This window comes from Aptenodytes patagonicus, chromosome 9, assembly GCF_965638725.1.
Source record: "Aptenodytes patagonicus chromosome 9, bAptPat1.pri.cur, whole genome shotgun sequence".
Taxonomy (NCBI): domain Eukaryota; kingdom Metazoa; phylum Chordata; class Aves; order Sphenisciformes; family Spheniscidae; genus Aptenodytes; species Aptenodytes patagonicus.
In genome coordinates this window covers 1,811,499-1,827,318 of record NC_134957.1, presented here as the reverse complement: position 1 = coordinate 1,827,318, position 15,820 = coordinate 1,811,499, and the positions used below count along the sequence as shown (strand labels likewise).

Sequence of the window (15,820 nt, the reverse complement as noted above, 5' to 3'; positions counted from 1 at the left end):
AACTTCAGTGTTGCTCAAGGAGCCCGAGCGCTTCCCGCGCACCCTCTGCAGGGACCGCAGCCAGCGCCGCGCAGCACACAGCGCGCTGCCTCCCCGGCTGCAGCCAGGTGCCCCGCCGCGCCCTCCCGGCACAGATCCAGCAGAGGGGAAACTTCGGCTAAGTTTCAAGGCAAACCGAAATTCATTTGTGAAAATTACTTATTCCTAAGCCAACAGAACGTTTCAGTATTTACTCAGCTCTTCAAGGACTTTTGCAACAGTTCATTTGCTTTTTAGACACTCATTGTAGAAAAAGGGAAACGGATCTTTTTATGACGGGGCAGGGAATATCCTGTGTTAATGTTTTTTTTTGTTTTGTTTTTCTTGCCTGTTTGTTTTTATACTCCAGGGAAAAGAGGATTTAGCAAATTTCCTAGTTGCTGTTAGGAAGTGCCCAGGGGCCTGCAATTATAATCAAATAAAAATTGTGGCTTAAAGTTCTAGGATGTGGAACGTTTAAGTTGTGTGACTGTGATCAGACGTGCGACTACCTATAGCTGGCATGGGCTATGCCTGCTAGTGATAAGTTTTTTGTAGAGTAAAGCTGATCCAAGATACAGCGACCTGTCTCTTGCTTTCGGTTTCCTTGCTAATGTTTTCCTTCCTTCTTCCCTTCTTTCTGTTTTGTCCACTCTTTCTCCTGGGAGAGCCAGTGCCAAGCACACATCCAATCGTTCAATGCTTTTGGCTGCCAGCCCGTCATCGGAGGCAGCTGAAATGTTTTTCCCCGGCGCTCTCCCCCCTCCCCGAGCACTCGGCTTATCGTCACAGTCCCGTCCCAGTGCACGGCAATCAGAACTCCTGCCAAAACCTTTGATCTCTGCCACCTACCTGGGACTTCCCATTTCTCAATCTCATTGAGTCCTGTCCTACATCTTTCTGTTGCAAATCTCATGCTCACTCATGTTTTTCTCAGACAATACACCTGCGCTGTAGTGACTGGAACTCATATAGACACACCTGAGGTATCTTTAAAATAATCTGTTAAATAAGTACTTGGGCTACGGCTTCATGCTTGGTGTAAACTGATTTACGATCATGCCGGTGATCTGCCCTTGGCTGTGTGTTCTTGCCGTTTCCACCCACGCGACCAAAGCTAGTGATTGTGGGGCCATGCAGCGAGTTTGCCGATGCATTAAAAAAAACCCAACAACTTTTTCTGTATGTTCTCTAAATCAGTTTAACAAATGACGCTGATGCATGGTGTGGCTGCATGATTACTAGATCCAACAAGAGGCAGCAGTAATTAGCAGCATGGGGCTGTGGGGAATTGTCCCTTCTGGGAGCAGAAGAGTTCTCAGTTGCCCCACACCAATGGTGAGATTCCTCCTTTTTAATGTCTGATTTTGCAGCAGCTTCTGTCAATACTTTAGGTCTCAACTGACATAATTATAGGCTCTTCAGAAGATGGCTGGGATCAGTTCAAAAAAGGGCTCAACTAGAATACAGCTGGATCTGAGGCACAAAATTGTGAGCTGAAAAAACCCAGTCTAAATCATGGAGCCTCTCCCTTTTCAACCTCAGTGTTCTTTGGGGAACATCTAGAGTTTTATGAGATGTGTGTTCAAAACGGCCATGAACTCTGCAAGTTCTCTCTGAGCTGCTGCCCAAGCATCACCGGAAATCAGAAATTATGCAGAATAAAAATGACATCCTTTGAAGAGCACTTTTGGGTAGATGTGGAACCAAGCATGCTTGTGCAAAAATCGTATCCCTCTCCAATAAACTGCTACTGCGAGCCCATGCATCAACTTTTCTGCTCACAGTTCCCTAAATACCAAGGTCTGTTTAATTCATCTATTTATTCGGCAACGGAGTAACTCCTTTACCCATCAAGGGAGGCAGGGCATGAACCTGGTTCTACAGCTGTTTGGCCAAGGCTTGCAAGAGCCTGGTACAGGAAGCCTCAGCGGTAGAAGACGGCAGTAGAAAAAGCTGTTTATCCGCTGGTGAGGGCAGTTATAACAATAGTTATACCTGACTTCCATTACATCATGTAATAGTCAGTACAACTGCCTGAGCTTGGCATATATATTAGTATACTAGCCATTTAAGTTGAGTTAGTTGGAGAAGAGCGACAATAAATACATTCCCAAAGAGCAAAAGTCTGGGTTTGAAAATTGGAACTACAAAACAGAGCACAAACCTGATCACAGACTTACTGAATATTCTTTGGGAAAGCAGAGTGATTTGCTGGGGCATTTCCTTACTAGTGATTCACACCTTATTTCTATTTATAAATTTGTATGCATTTCTATGTCTGTCTCAGTTTTCCTGATGAATCATGCTTTTGGGATCCTCCGAGCTGGATGTGTGGTATTTGTGCTCCTTCAGGATTTCTGCATCAACATCTTCTATTTGCTGCTGAATAATTTAGTGTTAACAATTTCATTTGGTGTACTTATGTATTTGAAGATTTATTACAGTAATCTTCTTTAGAGGCAGCATATGCGATCGCTCATTTGACTAGGTTTTAGTTCCATGAATCTTACACCAGTATGAGCTTCAGATCACTCATCCTGTCCCGTGAAGGGAAAAAAACCCCTAAGCAAAACATGTTTATCGCAACACTTACTTTTCCTGGTTTTGTAGTCTTTTATTTTGACCTGGAATAAACTCCCTTTTATCTGGATCGACTGAAATGTGATTTTGCCCTGGCTTCTTTTCAAAATTATTGATTCTTCAAGAAAAAAAAAACGAGAATAAAAAGAGCAATATAGGATCGCTGCTCTCAGAAAGCGCTGGAGCAGCGTTGTGTATTACTCGGTGTCACAGTACATCGGTTAACAACCGAGGCAAACGGGATGTACCGTTCTGTTGTCACACACAGAAGATTAAACAGGGCTTGTACAACACACGTATATACAACATGCACGATAAAAGCACTTCTGTTATGAATATGTAGTAGCAGGTGTTAAATTTACATGAAAAGAGAGCAAATTACATCCAGAATAGCTAAAATATTATGTGTGTATCATAATTGGTTCACCATTGCTTGACACAAGCATAGTATTTAAAGGTTAAGTACTACAGTCTGTGGTTGCATAATAATTAGCTGTACACAGTATTCCTCTATCCAGTAAGAACCCCTTGTTTCATTAGAAGAATTCAGCTCAGTGAACATCAAATGAACACGTTACTCTCCTCAAGTGGGTAAACTGAGTAAGATGTGGTTTAATTTGTGTGAGACTTTCGAGCCCATGACTTCCACTTATGTTTTCCTCCAGTTCTTTTGGGCTGTGTCACATCGAATTGTAGGGTTATTCTGAAGCCTGCTGTGAAGTCCATGGGACTCTGTCTCTACAGAAAGGGAAAACAAACATATTTTATCTACTTTGAGACAAAAGGTGTTATGTTTGTGTAAACTCTTATTCTATATCAAAATACCATGTGGCCTATGTTCAAAAGGCTTCTGGAACAAAATAAACACGTTACACACTACAGGTATTCTCACATCCATGATTGTCCGTTTGTTGGCCTATCTCATGAAAATGTCTGTTATCAGAAGAAATTTAGAACATCGAGTAGTATGTAGCAATATATCCTTGGCTGCAGTAAATCCTGCGCTTCACATTTTTTTTGGGAAAGAAATGTAACTCTGAAGTTATTTGTCTTAAAATACTACTTTCTAATCTCTCTGCAGAGAGAAAAGCAGTAAGTCAAAGAAGAGAGTAAATGTTTACACTTTGCTTACTCTGTCTAAGTGTATAAATCTCTAAAAGCATGTTCTTGTACATAAAGTGCTGGCAGACCCTGTGTTGCTTTATATGTCCTATTTGCAAACAATCTGGCTCTAACACATACCACTATCCAAAACAGTCCTGATACTGAGAGTAGCCGCGTGCTCTTAATCCTCATGGAGAGATACTTTATCCTATTTCTTCTCCTTTTATGCAAAATTACCAATGTGTCCCTTCTGAAGGCCTGATGTGTTATACAGCAGTTTTGCAGCAAAAGTAATTAGAGGTGTACATATAAAATATGTATGTGTAGCTATACTGATACACAGAAAGAGTGCATGCTAGGTTGTAGTTTGAAATATGTCTACTAATTTTTACAGACCAAAAAACTCCTGCCATTCCTTAGGCGGTATAAAAAAATCCAAAAGTGTTAATGAACAATAACCATTTATGTTCTTCCAAAAAAGGTAGCAAATAGGAAGTACCCAATGTGAGTACCAGCTACATAGAACAGGCACATATATAGTACACTCTCCAGATATATCTGTGAATTAAGCTATGTCAGCCAGAAATAAGAAAAAATCTGGAGGACTTCTTTAAACTGGAACAACTATGAGAAAATGTGAACACCTTCTTGGCACCGTTGTCCAGATACAGCTGTAAAATATCTAATGACCACTCCCTATCATTTCTAGATAGGTGAAAATGTAAAGAAAAACCAGGTTGGTTTGTTACCAGTCTTTTTATGACTCATCTAAAAAGGACAAATTTTCCTTTGAGATTTTTCTGTTAAAAATCCAGTCGAATTATTTACCTGCAGGACAGAAGGCAAATCCTTAGGGCATGATCATTTTTGTTATTCATCAAAACTGCATATAAACATGTATTCTGAACTGTACTGACTGTATATATTCTAATTGGACTGGTATTAAATACTTTCTTTGGCTGAATTACTGAGACAGCTTTCCAGTATATTAAACTGAAATGACAGGACAACTCCAATACCAACAATGAATTGAGAAGTTCAGACAAAAATTCATCTTGGACCATTAAAGACGTCTGAAGATATGAGTAAGAATTTCACTGGAATTCCAGTAAAAATAAGGAATAGCAATTGAAAATTCAGCCAGCAATGTTATTTCAGAACATTAAAGACATCAAAAAACATGAATAAGAATTTCACTGCAATTCCAGGAAAACTATTAGGTTAGCTGTAGTATTTAAAAGAGCTATAGTGCAAGAGCTTTTGGATGTCCACCTCTCATCATTGCTGACTGTATTCAAGATACGCCTTTAGTACTGATGTTTAGAGTTTAACTAGCTCCAAAAAAATCTTGTAATGTATCCACTATTGAACAGCTTCATCACCTTTTAGTAAAGGAATTTGGAAAACTCTCACTATCTGCCTTTAAATATTATTTGTTGAAAGATGAAAATCAACACGGTAGTAGCCATATTTAAACCTACTAGTCTCTCTTCCTCTTTCTGTTAAGCTAAATTTAGAGCCTGCCTGGCATAAAAGCACATACAAGCAGAAATGTGGTCTGTTTGTTACAGAGGCACATCTGTATTTTGCTTGCAACAGCTAATGGGTGAATTTACGGATCACAACATTATTTTTTCAGAAGACAATTAATTTTAGGTATTTAGAATCATGCATAATAAACATTTTGAAATGTGGTCCAGTTACTATTTGAAGATAATTTTTGTTACAGAAATTAGAAGCTTAATTTATAGACACTATAGCCAAGCTAAATACCCAGCTGGAGTCCTTTTATTATGGCATTTTGTTACATATCTTTAAAAACCCCCACCCTTCCCATATGAACTACTGGAACCATATTTACAATTGATGGGATTTTGAAAAACACGGATGTTAAAAATGTTGCTGGATAAAAGAATTACTGATCTGTTTTCTTCTTCCTGCATCTGAAAGTGTCTTATTAAAAAGAGACAGAGATAATATATTAAAGCTTTGGGGAGGGGAAGAAGGAATAAAAGAATTCCGGAAAATACATTTTCTCCAACCACCTGTCAGACAAAAATAACGGGCTTTCAGAAAACAGGTCTGTTTAACAGGAGGGAACATGCATGTCATATGATGTTAAAAAAACCCCTCAATTTTCTATGAGTTATTTTGACGTGCTGCATTTTTTTTTTAAAGCACATCTCACAGATTATTAGAATTTTTCTGAAAGGTGTTAAAGCACTTTATAATTCCCAACGCAATTTAAGGTGACCTCAGAGTTTATATTTATGTGAGACCATGAGTGGTAAATAGAAAAACTTGTATCAAATGACAAATCTCTTCGGTTGTCCTCAGTGAGTACAATCCATCCTCCTGCAGCCGTGAAAGGTTAGCCAAAATTGAAATTGGCTATAGTAAGCTCAGCTCTCATGGAGGTTACTTTAGAATTATCTGCTTAGAGGATGTATGAAAATTATCGTTTCTGACTCAGGTTTTAATTATTTCAGACTAGGGCAAGTTTACTCTCATTGTCTGAGTGCAACAGGAGCATCTGGACCCCAAGTCACTTTTCAGAAGAGGAAGGTCTCTTACTAGTGACTACAGTTTCTCCTTCATGTTCCCTGTCCAACAAAGCTTTTAGCAGCAAATATGAGATAATGCTAATTTCTATATACTCTATGCTCCTATTTACAAAGTAGTTTTACATTTTATTATATTCCATTGTACAATTTTACATAGTACCGTTATCATTTCAATTCATAGTTCAGCAATTCAATACATATTTAGATAACTGCCTTTCCATGTCTTGTTATACATTTAGCTTAAAAAAAAATAGTAGAAAACAAACACAGTGGTGCAATGTCCAGGCACTTTCAATGTTGCTCAGCAAAATAAGCAAGCACCCTGTTTGAAAGCATGGCAACTTTTTTTGGGAAAAAAAATTGAATCTTTGCTCATCATGGATTTTTTTAAACATCCTTTGTACAGTTCCAAGTATTCCTGAGAAAGCGTTGTAAAATATGACTGATATGTTTATATTTCAGCAGTGGGTCTGAGTGAACAGTAACTTCCATCACCAGATGTTCCGCTGATTGCACAGAAAACATGTAGGGAGTCATGCATCCATGGCGAATGCATTGTATCTTCATGGTAGATCTAGACAAAACAAAACAATCACAAATTCAGTAAAAGTTTCAGTTCATTATTATAATCAAGCTGTTTAAAAAGGTATGCAAAAGAGATATCCAACCTTGTCTTCAAAGCTGTTTCGCAAAGGCAGCATAACAAAGGAATGAGAAAGAAGAGTAATTCAGCAATTTCTGTAGCATTCATACATACACTGTTCTGTGTATTACTGGATCATTTTTAGTTACAACTATCCAGTATAGCAAAACAACAATTCTCTTTATAGCAATTTTTTATTGTATCTTAGCAGTAACAAAATTCTAACAGTTTTTTTGGTAAGCACAGGGAATACCTGCAGCAAAACACAGCAAACGCTCACTGCATCCGTGCCATGTGGCAAGATTTCGTACTTAATAACCCGAAGGATGGTCTTACAGCACAGGATCTAACTGGACTGGTAGACCTGCTCTAGAGCTGACTGCGTGTTTGTTTTTCACCCCGTGGTTCACCAGTCAACAAGTTAGCCTGAATTTACATGAGTGAAACTGAGATCACTGGCCATCACAAACAGTTTCTGGACATCCAGTTTTCCGCCACTCTCTGAGGCTTCCTGTACCTGTTCATCTGCAGTTTATCATTTTTTTTTGTTTACATTTCCCTAACTTAAAAGATCTGCAGATAGGTCACAGGCTGACCCAGTGAGTTACTCATCTGCCCTGCCACCTCAAACTAAGTGCACTGCCTGCGTTGTTTTGGGGCACTGACAATATTTATAAAAGCATGTTATTTGCAACGACAACCCTAAATTAATGTAATATACTTTTTATGTTTAACTGAGTAATCTTGCAGAAGAGGAAAGCATGTGCCATTAATTTGTTAGATGCTTAGGTCATTTGATGGCAATACAAAGTTCAAGTCAGCAGTTATCTACATTAATGTTGTACAACCATAGAGAACAGTGCTCAGAAACATGATCTTTTAAGCTGCCTTTTTATCTAATACAAGAAGAAAGTGAAAAGTATATCCTTCCCAGTGAGCCCTTTTTGCCCATTAACCAAAGACAACACGACAGTGGATATGTAAATCTATCAGGATAATACGGAGTGTGCTTTAACAATGCTTCTTTGTTCTAAGATAATCTTAACTATTGTACTGCGATGGTGCAGAACTGAGTGATTTGGTTTTGATTTGACTATTGCAGAATTCAGAAACCACAGAAGTTCTAGCAGCTGCATGCAAATTAAATGTCTTGGAAAGGTTTACTTGCAAACAGCTTAGAGTAAGCAGGTGGCAACTCCTACGAACGAACATCTCTGAGCAAAATTCAGCAGTGGAGTATACATGGTAGGTAACGTACATGAAAAATGTGCAAAATCAGTAGTTTGCACAATAAGAAAATGGTGGTCATGAGCAGAATAGGAGGGAAATCTAACAAAAGCAAGGGGCATACAGCAGTCACTTATTCTCAAACGGATCCTCCCTTATACTCCTACAACAAAATTCAGCCCCATCATGAGACTGTTTCCCTGAAATGATAGTGTACTCTTTCGTAACAAGACTCTGTTTGATTCCCATAAGCGTTATTTTATTGTAAATAAACCTAACCTACAAATAGCAGCCTGATGCAGTTGTGTTCTTTTGCCACTTGCACATTTTTGCATTCGTTTGAACAACTGCTCGACTTACTGTGGAATTTGCCTATACATTTTTAGTGACTTAAAATGGTGCTTTTTTAATTAATAGTCACACATGGACTGTATGTTGAGTAACTGGGAGATTCTGAAAACATTCATAAATTTCAAGTACTATGAATCACAATGCAGTCTGTACTGTTCATTTTATATGCTTGATACTATAAACCTACAATGAGCTTTCTTTTGTCATAATGAAGGCAAAATTAAAGAGCAGAGGTATGGGGATTACTTCAGAAAGCCAGTTTCCATCTAATTTCACAGCATGATACTAGGCAGAAATGCAACTGTTCTTTGAATCTCTCACCTGTCTGATGCTACTATTCAAATGTATTTTCCTAGAAAGATCCAAGAAAACATTAAAACATAAGTCAGATAAATTAGCACAAATATTTTAACAGTGCATATAAATACCATGTTGGCATTAGGCCAAAATTAAAAATAAACAACCTTTAATGAAAAATAAAAAATAAAAAGGAACTTAAGCTGGATATAACTGAGGAAACGGAAGTTTTGCCAGAGAATTTCGACCTGTGACTTATCACAGGATTCTTACGATGTAGAAAACCTGAGGCAAAACGTGGCACAGGATCTCTGAAGACTACAGCAGCCAGGAAACTAATGGTTTGTGTCAGCGAAGACTCCACCCTGAAGCACACTGTATACGAACACCAGGCTGAGACATTCAATCAACAGAAACCGGTTTTAGGAATCCACCAAGTGTATAGTTTACTTTTCATGTTCAGTTACTTGCCTTTTTATATTTAACTAAATAACATGAAGAGTGATCAAGTTTTTAATTAGTTTTCAGTCAGTTTTCAGCATTAGCTAGTTTTCAAGCACAGAGAAACACCTCTGTGGGCTCCTGACATGCAGTACGTGCCTGTTCGTGGATGATGTCAGAAAGCTCTTTCACCATATCCCGAAAGTTTGATTTTAGTCCCTCATGGTACTCCACTTGATCCTCCTTAATGAGTCGCTCGTTGAGCTCCAGAGCAATTCCACAGGCTTGTATAAACTTCCTAGGGAGGAAAGGAATGAATTTTGGGCATTACAATAACCCAGTCTTCTACCAAAGCAACCAACCAACCAGATAGGCAAATCTCATTTTTTCCCCCTTTTCTCCAACGTTTGGGACAAGTCACATTCTAGGAGCATCCCTGGCACAGTGGATCAGGGAATGGGGAGGGACTGCAACACAGGTATTGGACTTTCTGCTGGAGCTCCTTCAAGCCTGGATCCTCAGCAGATGGGACACACGCACCTGCAGTGCAACACAGTGGTCTCGCACCTTCACCCCAACCTGTAGGACCACACACAGCTTGCTGTAGGGTCACAAAACAGAAGGAGGCCCTGGTCAGGCACAGAGGGGAAATCAATCGTACGGGGCTTGGCAGATCTGGATGCATGTGATGTCGCATGTGTGCTTGAGAGGTCAAGTTGCTAACAGCAGACACACCCTCCAGAAAGACATTTAGATCATGGGGAGCTGTAATATTGTTTTCTTGGTTACTGTTACTCATTTGCTTTGCTTCATTTCACACGCATATTTCTCCTTTTTTATAGACTACAGTGAAAATACAAGCACGAGTGGGATTTTCTGGGATTTTTTGCGTGAAATAGAGATTGTGTTTGTCCTCCTGGCTGCACTGCAAGACTGGAAAGTAAAACCGCCTTCCCTCTGTTCTGCATCCATGCGGGGGCAGGTTTGCAGGGATTGTTCCCTTATTTGTTCCATGGTTTGCTAGGTTACTCAATACACTGAAAGAAAATAGGATTGGCCCAAATGCTGCCTTCTCCATACAGTGACCAATGGGCGAAATGGGAGTCACCAACACCCAGTAATGAATGCAGGAGCTGGTGGGCAACTGGTTGCTCCTGCGGGGTCCAGAAAATAGCGTGGCAAACGCTCATCATCCTGAGGTGAAGCAGGAGCTGCCTGATTATATCTCGGGGGACACTTTCAAGTGGGAGGGAGGTAAAACCTACCCTAAGGGACAGGAGTTAGAAAAACACCTGTGCAAGTCACATGGTTTCAAAAATTAGCAACAGAAACAAGAACGATGGTCCTCCATAAACGGGGAAGGGATTTGCTTTAAAATATTTTAAGTTCATCATTATCTAGTAAAAAATCCCTTTGGAAAGACTGGGAAACAATGCACAATATGGAAGATCCCTGAACACAAGACTGTCAGACCTCTGGTTTTCAAACATACTTTCTTCACATGATAATCTCAAATACCCACACAAACGGTTGAAGCAGACGTTCAGGCAAATCTCCCCATGGAGATCACAGCCCTGAGCTTGGGAATTCTTGACATACATAGTTACATTGGCTTTTTTCATATGTCTGAGCACCCACAACCCCGTGAGACCTGGATCTTTATAAGGCACATGTGAGCATTCGGCATCTGCTGATTTTGGAGACAGACAAAAATATAAGCAAAGCAGGTACCATGTTCCAGCCAGCTGGCTAGTTTTTATTACATTAGAAATCCTACCTGAACATTTCTTTTAACTCATTCACCTTCTTAGTAGGATATTTGCTGGACTGGCTGTCACTTAGGAAAGCTCTGGCATAGGCCAAGGGACCAGCATTAACCTAGAACCAAAGAAGTAAGAAATCATTTATGCTAGAACTTCTGTTGAGTTGCTAAAGGCAGTTGTGAAGGGAATAACAATTTAAAAAAACCAAAACCCAACGTTAGCATATTATTTGAATGCCACCAACTCTGCATTACTAATGTCACTGGAGGCACCTGAAGTTTCAAAAGCTGAGTATTAGTTTTTCTGTCTAGTTTTTTAAGACCAAAAGATAAATGGAGATAAAAAGAGATGCAATCTGTTTCCTCATACTTTCCTTTTATTTCCATTTGGAAAAGCAGTGTGGTCTGAGTCTTAAGGTCATTTATCCAGCTTGAGAAGTCAGGCTCACAAAAAGGCTATTTATGCCTGATACGTACAGTACAATCTTCAAGAGTTAAGTACATTTCAGCATTCACCTGTGGCCAACTAATGTGCAATTACACTTGGACTTGACACTGTAAACACCACTAGACAAAATGCTTATTACCATGAGTCACCCGCCAATGTACCACTGTATGCGGCAGGGCAAGCTGCGCTGGCAGGCTGATGGCTGCCGTGCTGCAAACGAGGTAGTTAATGATTTCTGGAAAGTAAATGTGTTGTGTTGTGAAAAGATGACTCACTATGAGATGTTTATATAAATGTAATTTTGAACAGACATCAAGCCTTACCTGCACAGAAACACAGCCTTGCAATTTGAGTTGCAGCTGGATCATGTCAACATCACCAGCAGAGCAGAGTTTCTGCAGCTCTGCTGTCTTGTCTTTTATTTCATCAGTAGCAACATCAATTGGTTTTAAATTAACCTGATGTTCGTAATTGACTGGAATTCTCTTCTTTACGTATGGAAAGGAGTTCAAAGCTACCAGAAACAGCAAAGGAAGTTTATAGATTGAAAAGTCATGCAGCAAATAGGAGTACTCTTCATAGAACGTATACTGGCAGATCCTTGCCCTCAGGGTTTTACTTGGTGTGTGTGAAATCCCGAACAAGGTTATAATTTACCAGCACGATTTATTAATTTGTAAAAATTTGCACATAGAAATATAAGGTAAATTCCCCCTCCCAACCAGAATATTGTATCATAATTCTGATTAAGTAGCTGAGAAAATTTCTGACTCTTTGGGGCTATTTTTATGAGCTAAAATAGTCTAAAAATAGTTGCTGATACATACTGTTTCATGTTCAGATGCTTGTACTTACTAGTAAGAATGGTCCTTTTTTTACACTGTTCTTCCACGCTGCCATGCTTTTTCCCAGATAAAGTGTAAGGAGTTTCAAATACAAATCTGTTGATGTTATGATTTCTTTCAAATTCAGTCTTTCTTTCAGAGATTTCTTTGTCTTCAAAATAGGGTTTCACATAAGTCACTTGAATATGGGCATACTTCGGATCAAGGTCTTTAATGTTGACCTGTGAAATAAGAGGGTTACTCACTAGAAGAGCAAAGGTTAATAACTTAACTTATAACTGGTTAACTTATCTACTGGGATATGATTTAAACTGATTCCCTGCTGACCCAGCCCCACTGCATTCATGTGTGCATGAATGACACACAAAACACTCCCTTTGACCTCAGCTGTGATGTCTAGACCATCTGCTAGCAGACACAAAGACAATGATGTGTGGCACAAGAAATACCTCATCTGGGGCCAAACAAGCTGCATCTGGAACAGGTAGCTGTATCACCTTATCCATCAATGCAGCACATGCCTGAGCTACTTAGTCCTTCTTACATGACCATATTGCTTCCAGGCCATGAGCTAGCGTTCATGCAGTACTGTGCTGCGGCACGCAAATCTGCAGGCTTGCACAAAGCAAGCTTTGGGATCGCCAGTATTGCCTTTAGCAACCCAGACATATCCACAGTTGCAACTTAGGGGTGTGAACAGCCCTTGCAGGGAACATAAATGGGTATTCAACAGGAAAAGGAAGGAGCTATGGCTGCAAGGGCACAAAAGATTTTATTTTAGACTTGCAGTGTCAAAGGAACAAGTAACTCCACTTCCAATCATCTGCTCCTCTGTGCTGGTTCCTAATGCCTCCCAACAACAGGGCTCAGTCAGATGTGGATTGCAATTTCCCATTCATAACTGCCAATTCATTTATTTCCACCTGGGAGCCACATCAGCACCAAAACTTGTCAAGCTGTGCAACATGTCCACAGAGGAGTGTGAGGATGCAAGGGGCAGTTGGAAGCAAGGTGCTTGTAAGGGGGCGGAAGACAGGGCTCACTCCTCCATTCCTACTGGCAGAAGAAAGGGATGCTCTGTCATCTCCCATCTTCAGCTCCACAGAGCAAAGCTCATCCTTCTGTGCTCCATTTGCACAGTGCTTAGAGCAGTGCAGTCCCAGGCCCTGAACAGTATTAGAATACAATTGATATTTTTGTCACACCCGTCAGTGCACTCTTTAGTACGTGGCCCTAATGTTCACTGCTAATAGCATTTCGTTAGCTTGTTCATGCAGTTTAACTCTACCTTGTTAGAATCCTGGATAATTTTTACAGTCTCCGACCCGAATTTTTCTCCATAAAGTTTAAGAAGTCTGAAGGAGATCTCTGAGAGGCCTGTCAGCTTGGGTTCCTTATAGATGTATTCCTTCCCATCTTCTTCTTCAAAGAACGTCTAGCATTAATCACAAACAAGTAGTGAGGAATAGCTGGGTTTCTTCACTTGGAATACTTTATTTTAGATTTGCTACTTTGAAAGCAACTTTCTACTAACATTTCAGAAAGTCAAGAAGGTTTAGAAGGCTATGGCTTACATAAAGTCTGACTGAACTTGGCCTGTTTAGTAAGTTTCTTCGAAAACTGTGTAAAAAAATAATAAAATTCCTCAGCCAACACAAACACGTCATTGCTGAACACAAAGCCTTAAAAATGACCAGTGAGAAATCTAAACAATGTGGAAGATGGGTTTGGCCAGCGGTTGACTTTTCGGAAGGTTGGAAAGAGGCAAGCAGGAGAAAAACCACAAAAACAAAGCATAGAGAAGGAGCAGAAAGACACACAAGTTGAGAAAGCCCTGACAGCAGAGCCAAATGAACAGTCTGAAGAGAAGGATTTTGTGTAGGCTGAAAGGGACTTCAAGCAATAAATAAAGAAATGGGTTTCCTCTGCTTTGATTCCTCTTGTATTCAGGGAAGTGGAACTTGGTGTATTTGTTGTAAATAGAGACAAAATTGCATTAAAGGTCGTGCCTGCATCACCAGTCCTCCCTGTAATGGAAACAGCATGAAAGCTTCATGCTTTGTTGAGATGTTCCAGTCAGAAGTTGTGACAGAGTGTTGAAACTATCTCTGTGTAGCTGGCATATAAAGCCAGCAAAGCTTTAAATGCAAAACTGGATCAAGTATTGGTTGTCAGGATGATACGTTACATAGCTTAATTTTAGGGGCTGAACCAGTTATGTCTACAGCTTCTAGAAAACTAAGCTAGCAGTCGTTTACTTTTATCTATTGCTAACCTTATTTACTTTTTAATTTTGGAGATAAGATGAGGAAAAAAATAAAATTTATGTTTGCTGCAGCAGAAGTCAATGCTCTGATATGTTGTGCGTGTAATGACAGCAGTGTTCAAAGGTACAAACCCAAGATGGTTTCAGGGGTATTCATAATCTCCTCTGAAAGAAGGAACGAGGAAGGGCAGGGCTAATATAATTTACATAGCATTTTCTAAAGAGGGGTCCTGCGTCTCCCCCATGGTTATGGGTCCACAAGCAGAAGCAGGTAGTTCAGAGACACAAGGGAGATGAGGGGTAACACACTTTATTAGATAACTGCTATAGCTGGAGAAAAAAAATAAAAACATAGCTGCTTTCAGGCTCAGAAGACTTCATCAGATATGATAAGATCATGCTCCTTCTTGGGACTCTGAGCCCCACATCTTGTCCATTTTTCCAGCTACCTCAGCTAAGTGTGTAACCAACACTGATACATATTTTGCCTCCAGCTTCTCCCATAACCTTTTCCTCTACTATCTAGAAGGGAGCAGCAATTGTCTGTAGAAGAAAATGTCTGTTACCACTATTGTTTATATACTATCGTTATATACTACTGGTTATACACTATACACACTGCATTGTGTTTGTGTAACTTATAATAACTATAATTACAAAAAACCCCCGGTGTTTTCTGAACCCACTAAACTATTTCCTAACTGCTGAGTTGTTTTATGAAAAGCCCAGCAGCAGATTCATAAACTTTATAATAAATCAAATGCTGCTGGAGAGAGACACAAACCGTCACCTCAAGGGTGCAATACCGAAACGCTCATGTAGACGCGCCAGTGGCTGCACCAGAGGAGCTAGCAGGCTTTTCAGCTTCAGGTCTGACGGAGCAGCAGCTTTAGGGGCCAGGATGCCTGGTGAGGGGTAGCTGCTGAGCCGGTGTATATACTTACTTGTCCATAAAAGGCCACTCTGAAAAAGGTTCCAAGAAGCCTCTTCCTTGTGTGCATTACTTCCAATATCTTAGCATATGCTCCATGAAGCGTTCTGTACAGCTGAGTAAGTTTCTGGAAATCAAATCTTGACACATTAAAGCAGAATTTTGCAAGCAGGAAATTCTAGCGTACACTGGAAGCTACTGAGATATGTGAACACGAGCCTTTGGAGAATTCAAACTTGAATTTCTAAAGGTTGAACTCATGTGGTTTTCTTTGAAAAACCTCAGTCTTAATCACATGCTTAGCTTCAGGTCTGAAAGGTACACAGACTGCAACACCACC

At 39.9% G+C, this 15,820-nt stretch overlaps 1 protein-coding gene across 5 annotated transcripts in view; it reads right to left on the bottom strand.

The window, feature by feature from the left end:
* Positions 1-2,756: 2,756 nt before the first annotated feature.
* The window catches only part of DOCK11 (dedicator of cytokinesis 11), a 90,394-nt gene continuing 77,330 nt past the window's right edge, over positions 2,757-15,820 (bottom strand). For 4 of the 5 annotated variants that reach the window (XM_076346896.1, XM_076346902.1, XM_076346898.1 and 1 more), the window contains 7 exons: positions 15,494-15,607; positions 13,572-13,718; positions 12,294-12,504; positions 11,762-11,952; positions 11,006-11,106; positions 9,388-9,526; positions 2,757-6,843 (listed from right to left, as the gene is read on the bottom strand). In XM_076346896.1, coding sequence (XP_076203011.1) covers positions 6,721-6,843; positions 9,388-9,526; positions 11,006-11,106; positions 11,762-11,952; positions 12,294-12,504; positions 13,572-13,718; positions 15,494-15,607 — 1,026 coding nt within the window. In that variant the 3' untranslated portion in view covers positions 2,757-6,720. Of the gene's footprint in view, positions 6,844-6,937; positions 6,951-9,387; positions 9,527-11,005; positions 11,107-11,761; positions 11,953-12,293; positions 12,505-13,571; positions 13,719-15,493; positions 15,608-15,820 lie in introns of all 5 variants that reach the window. The other variant, XM_076346899.1, reaches the window with a different exon arrangement.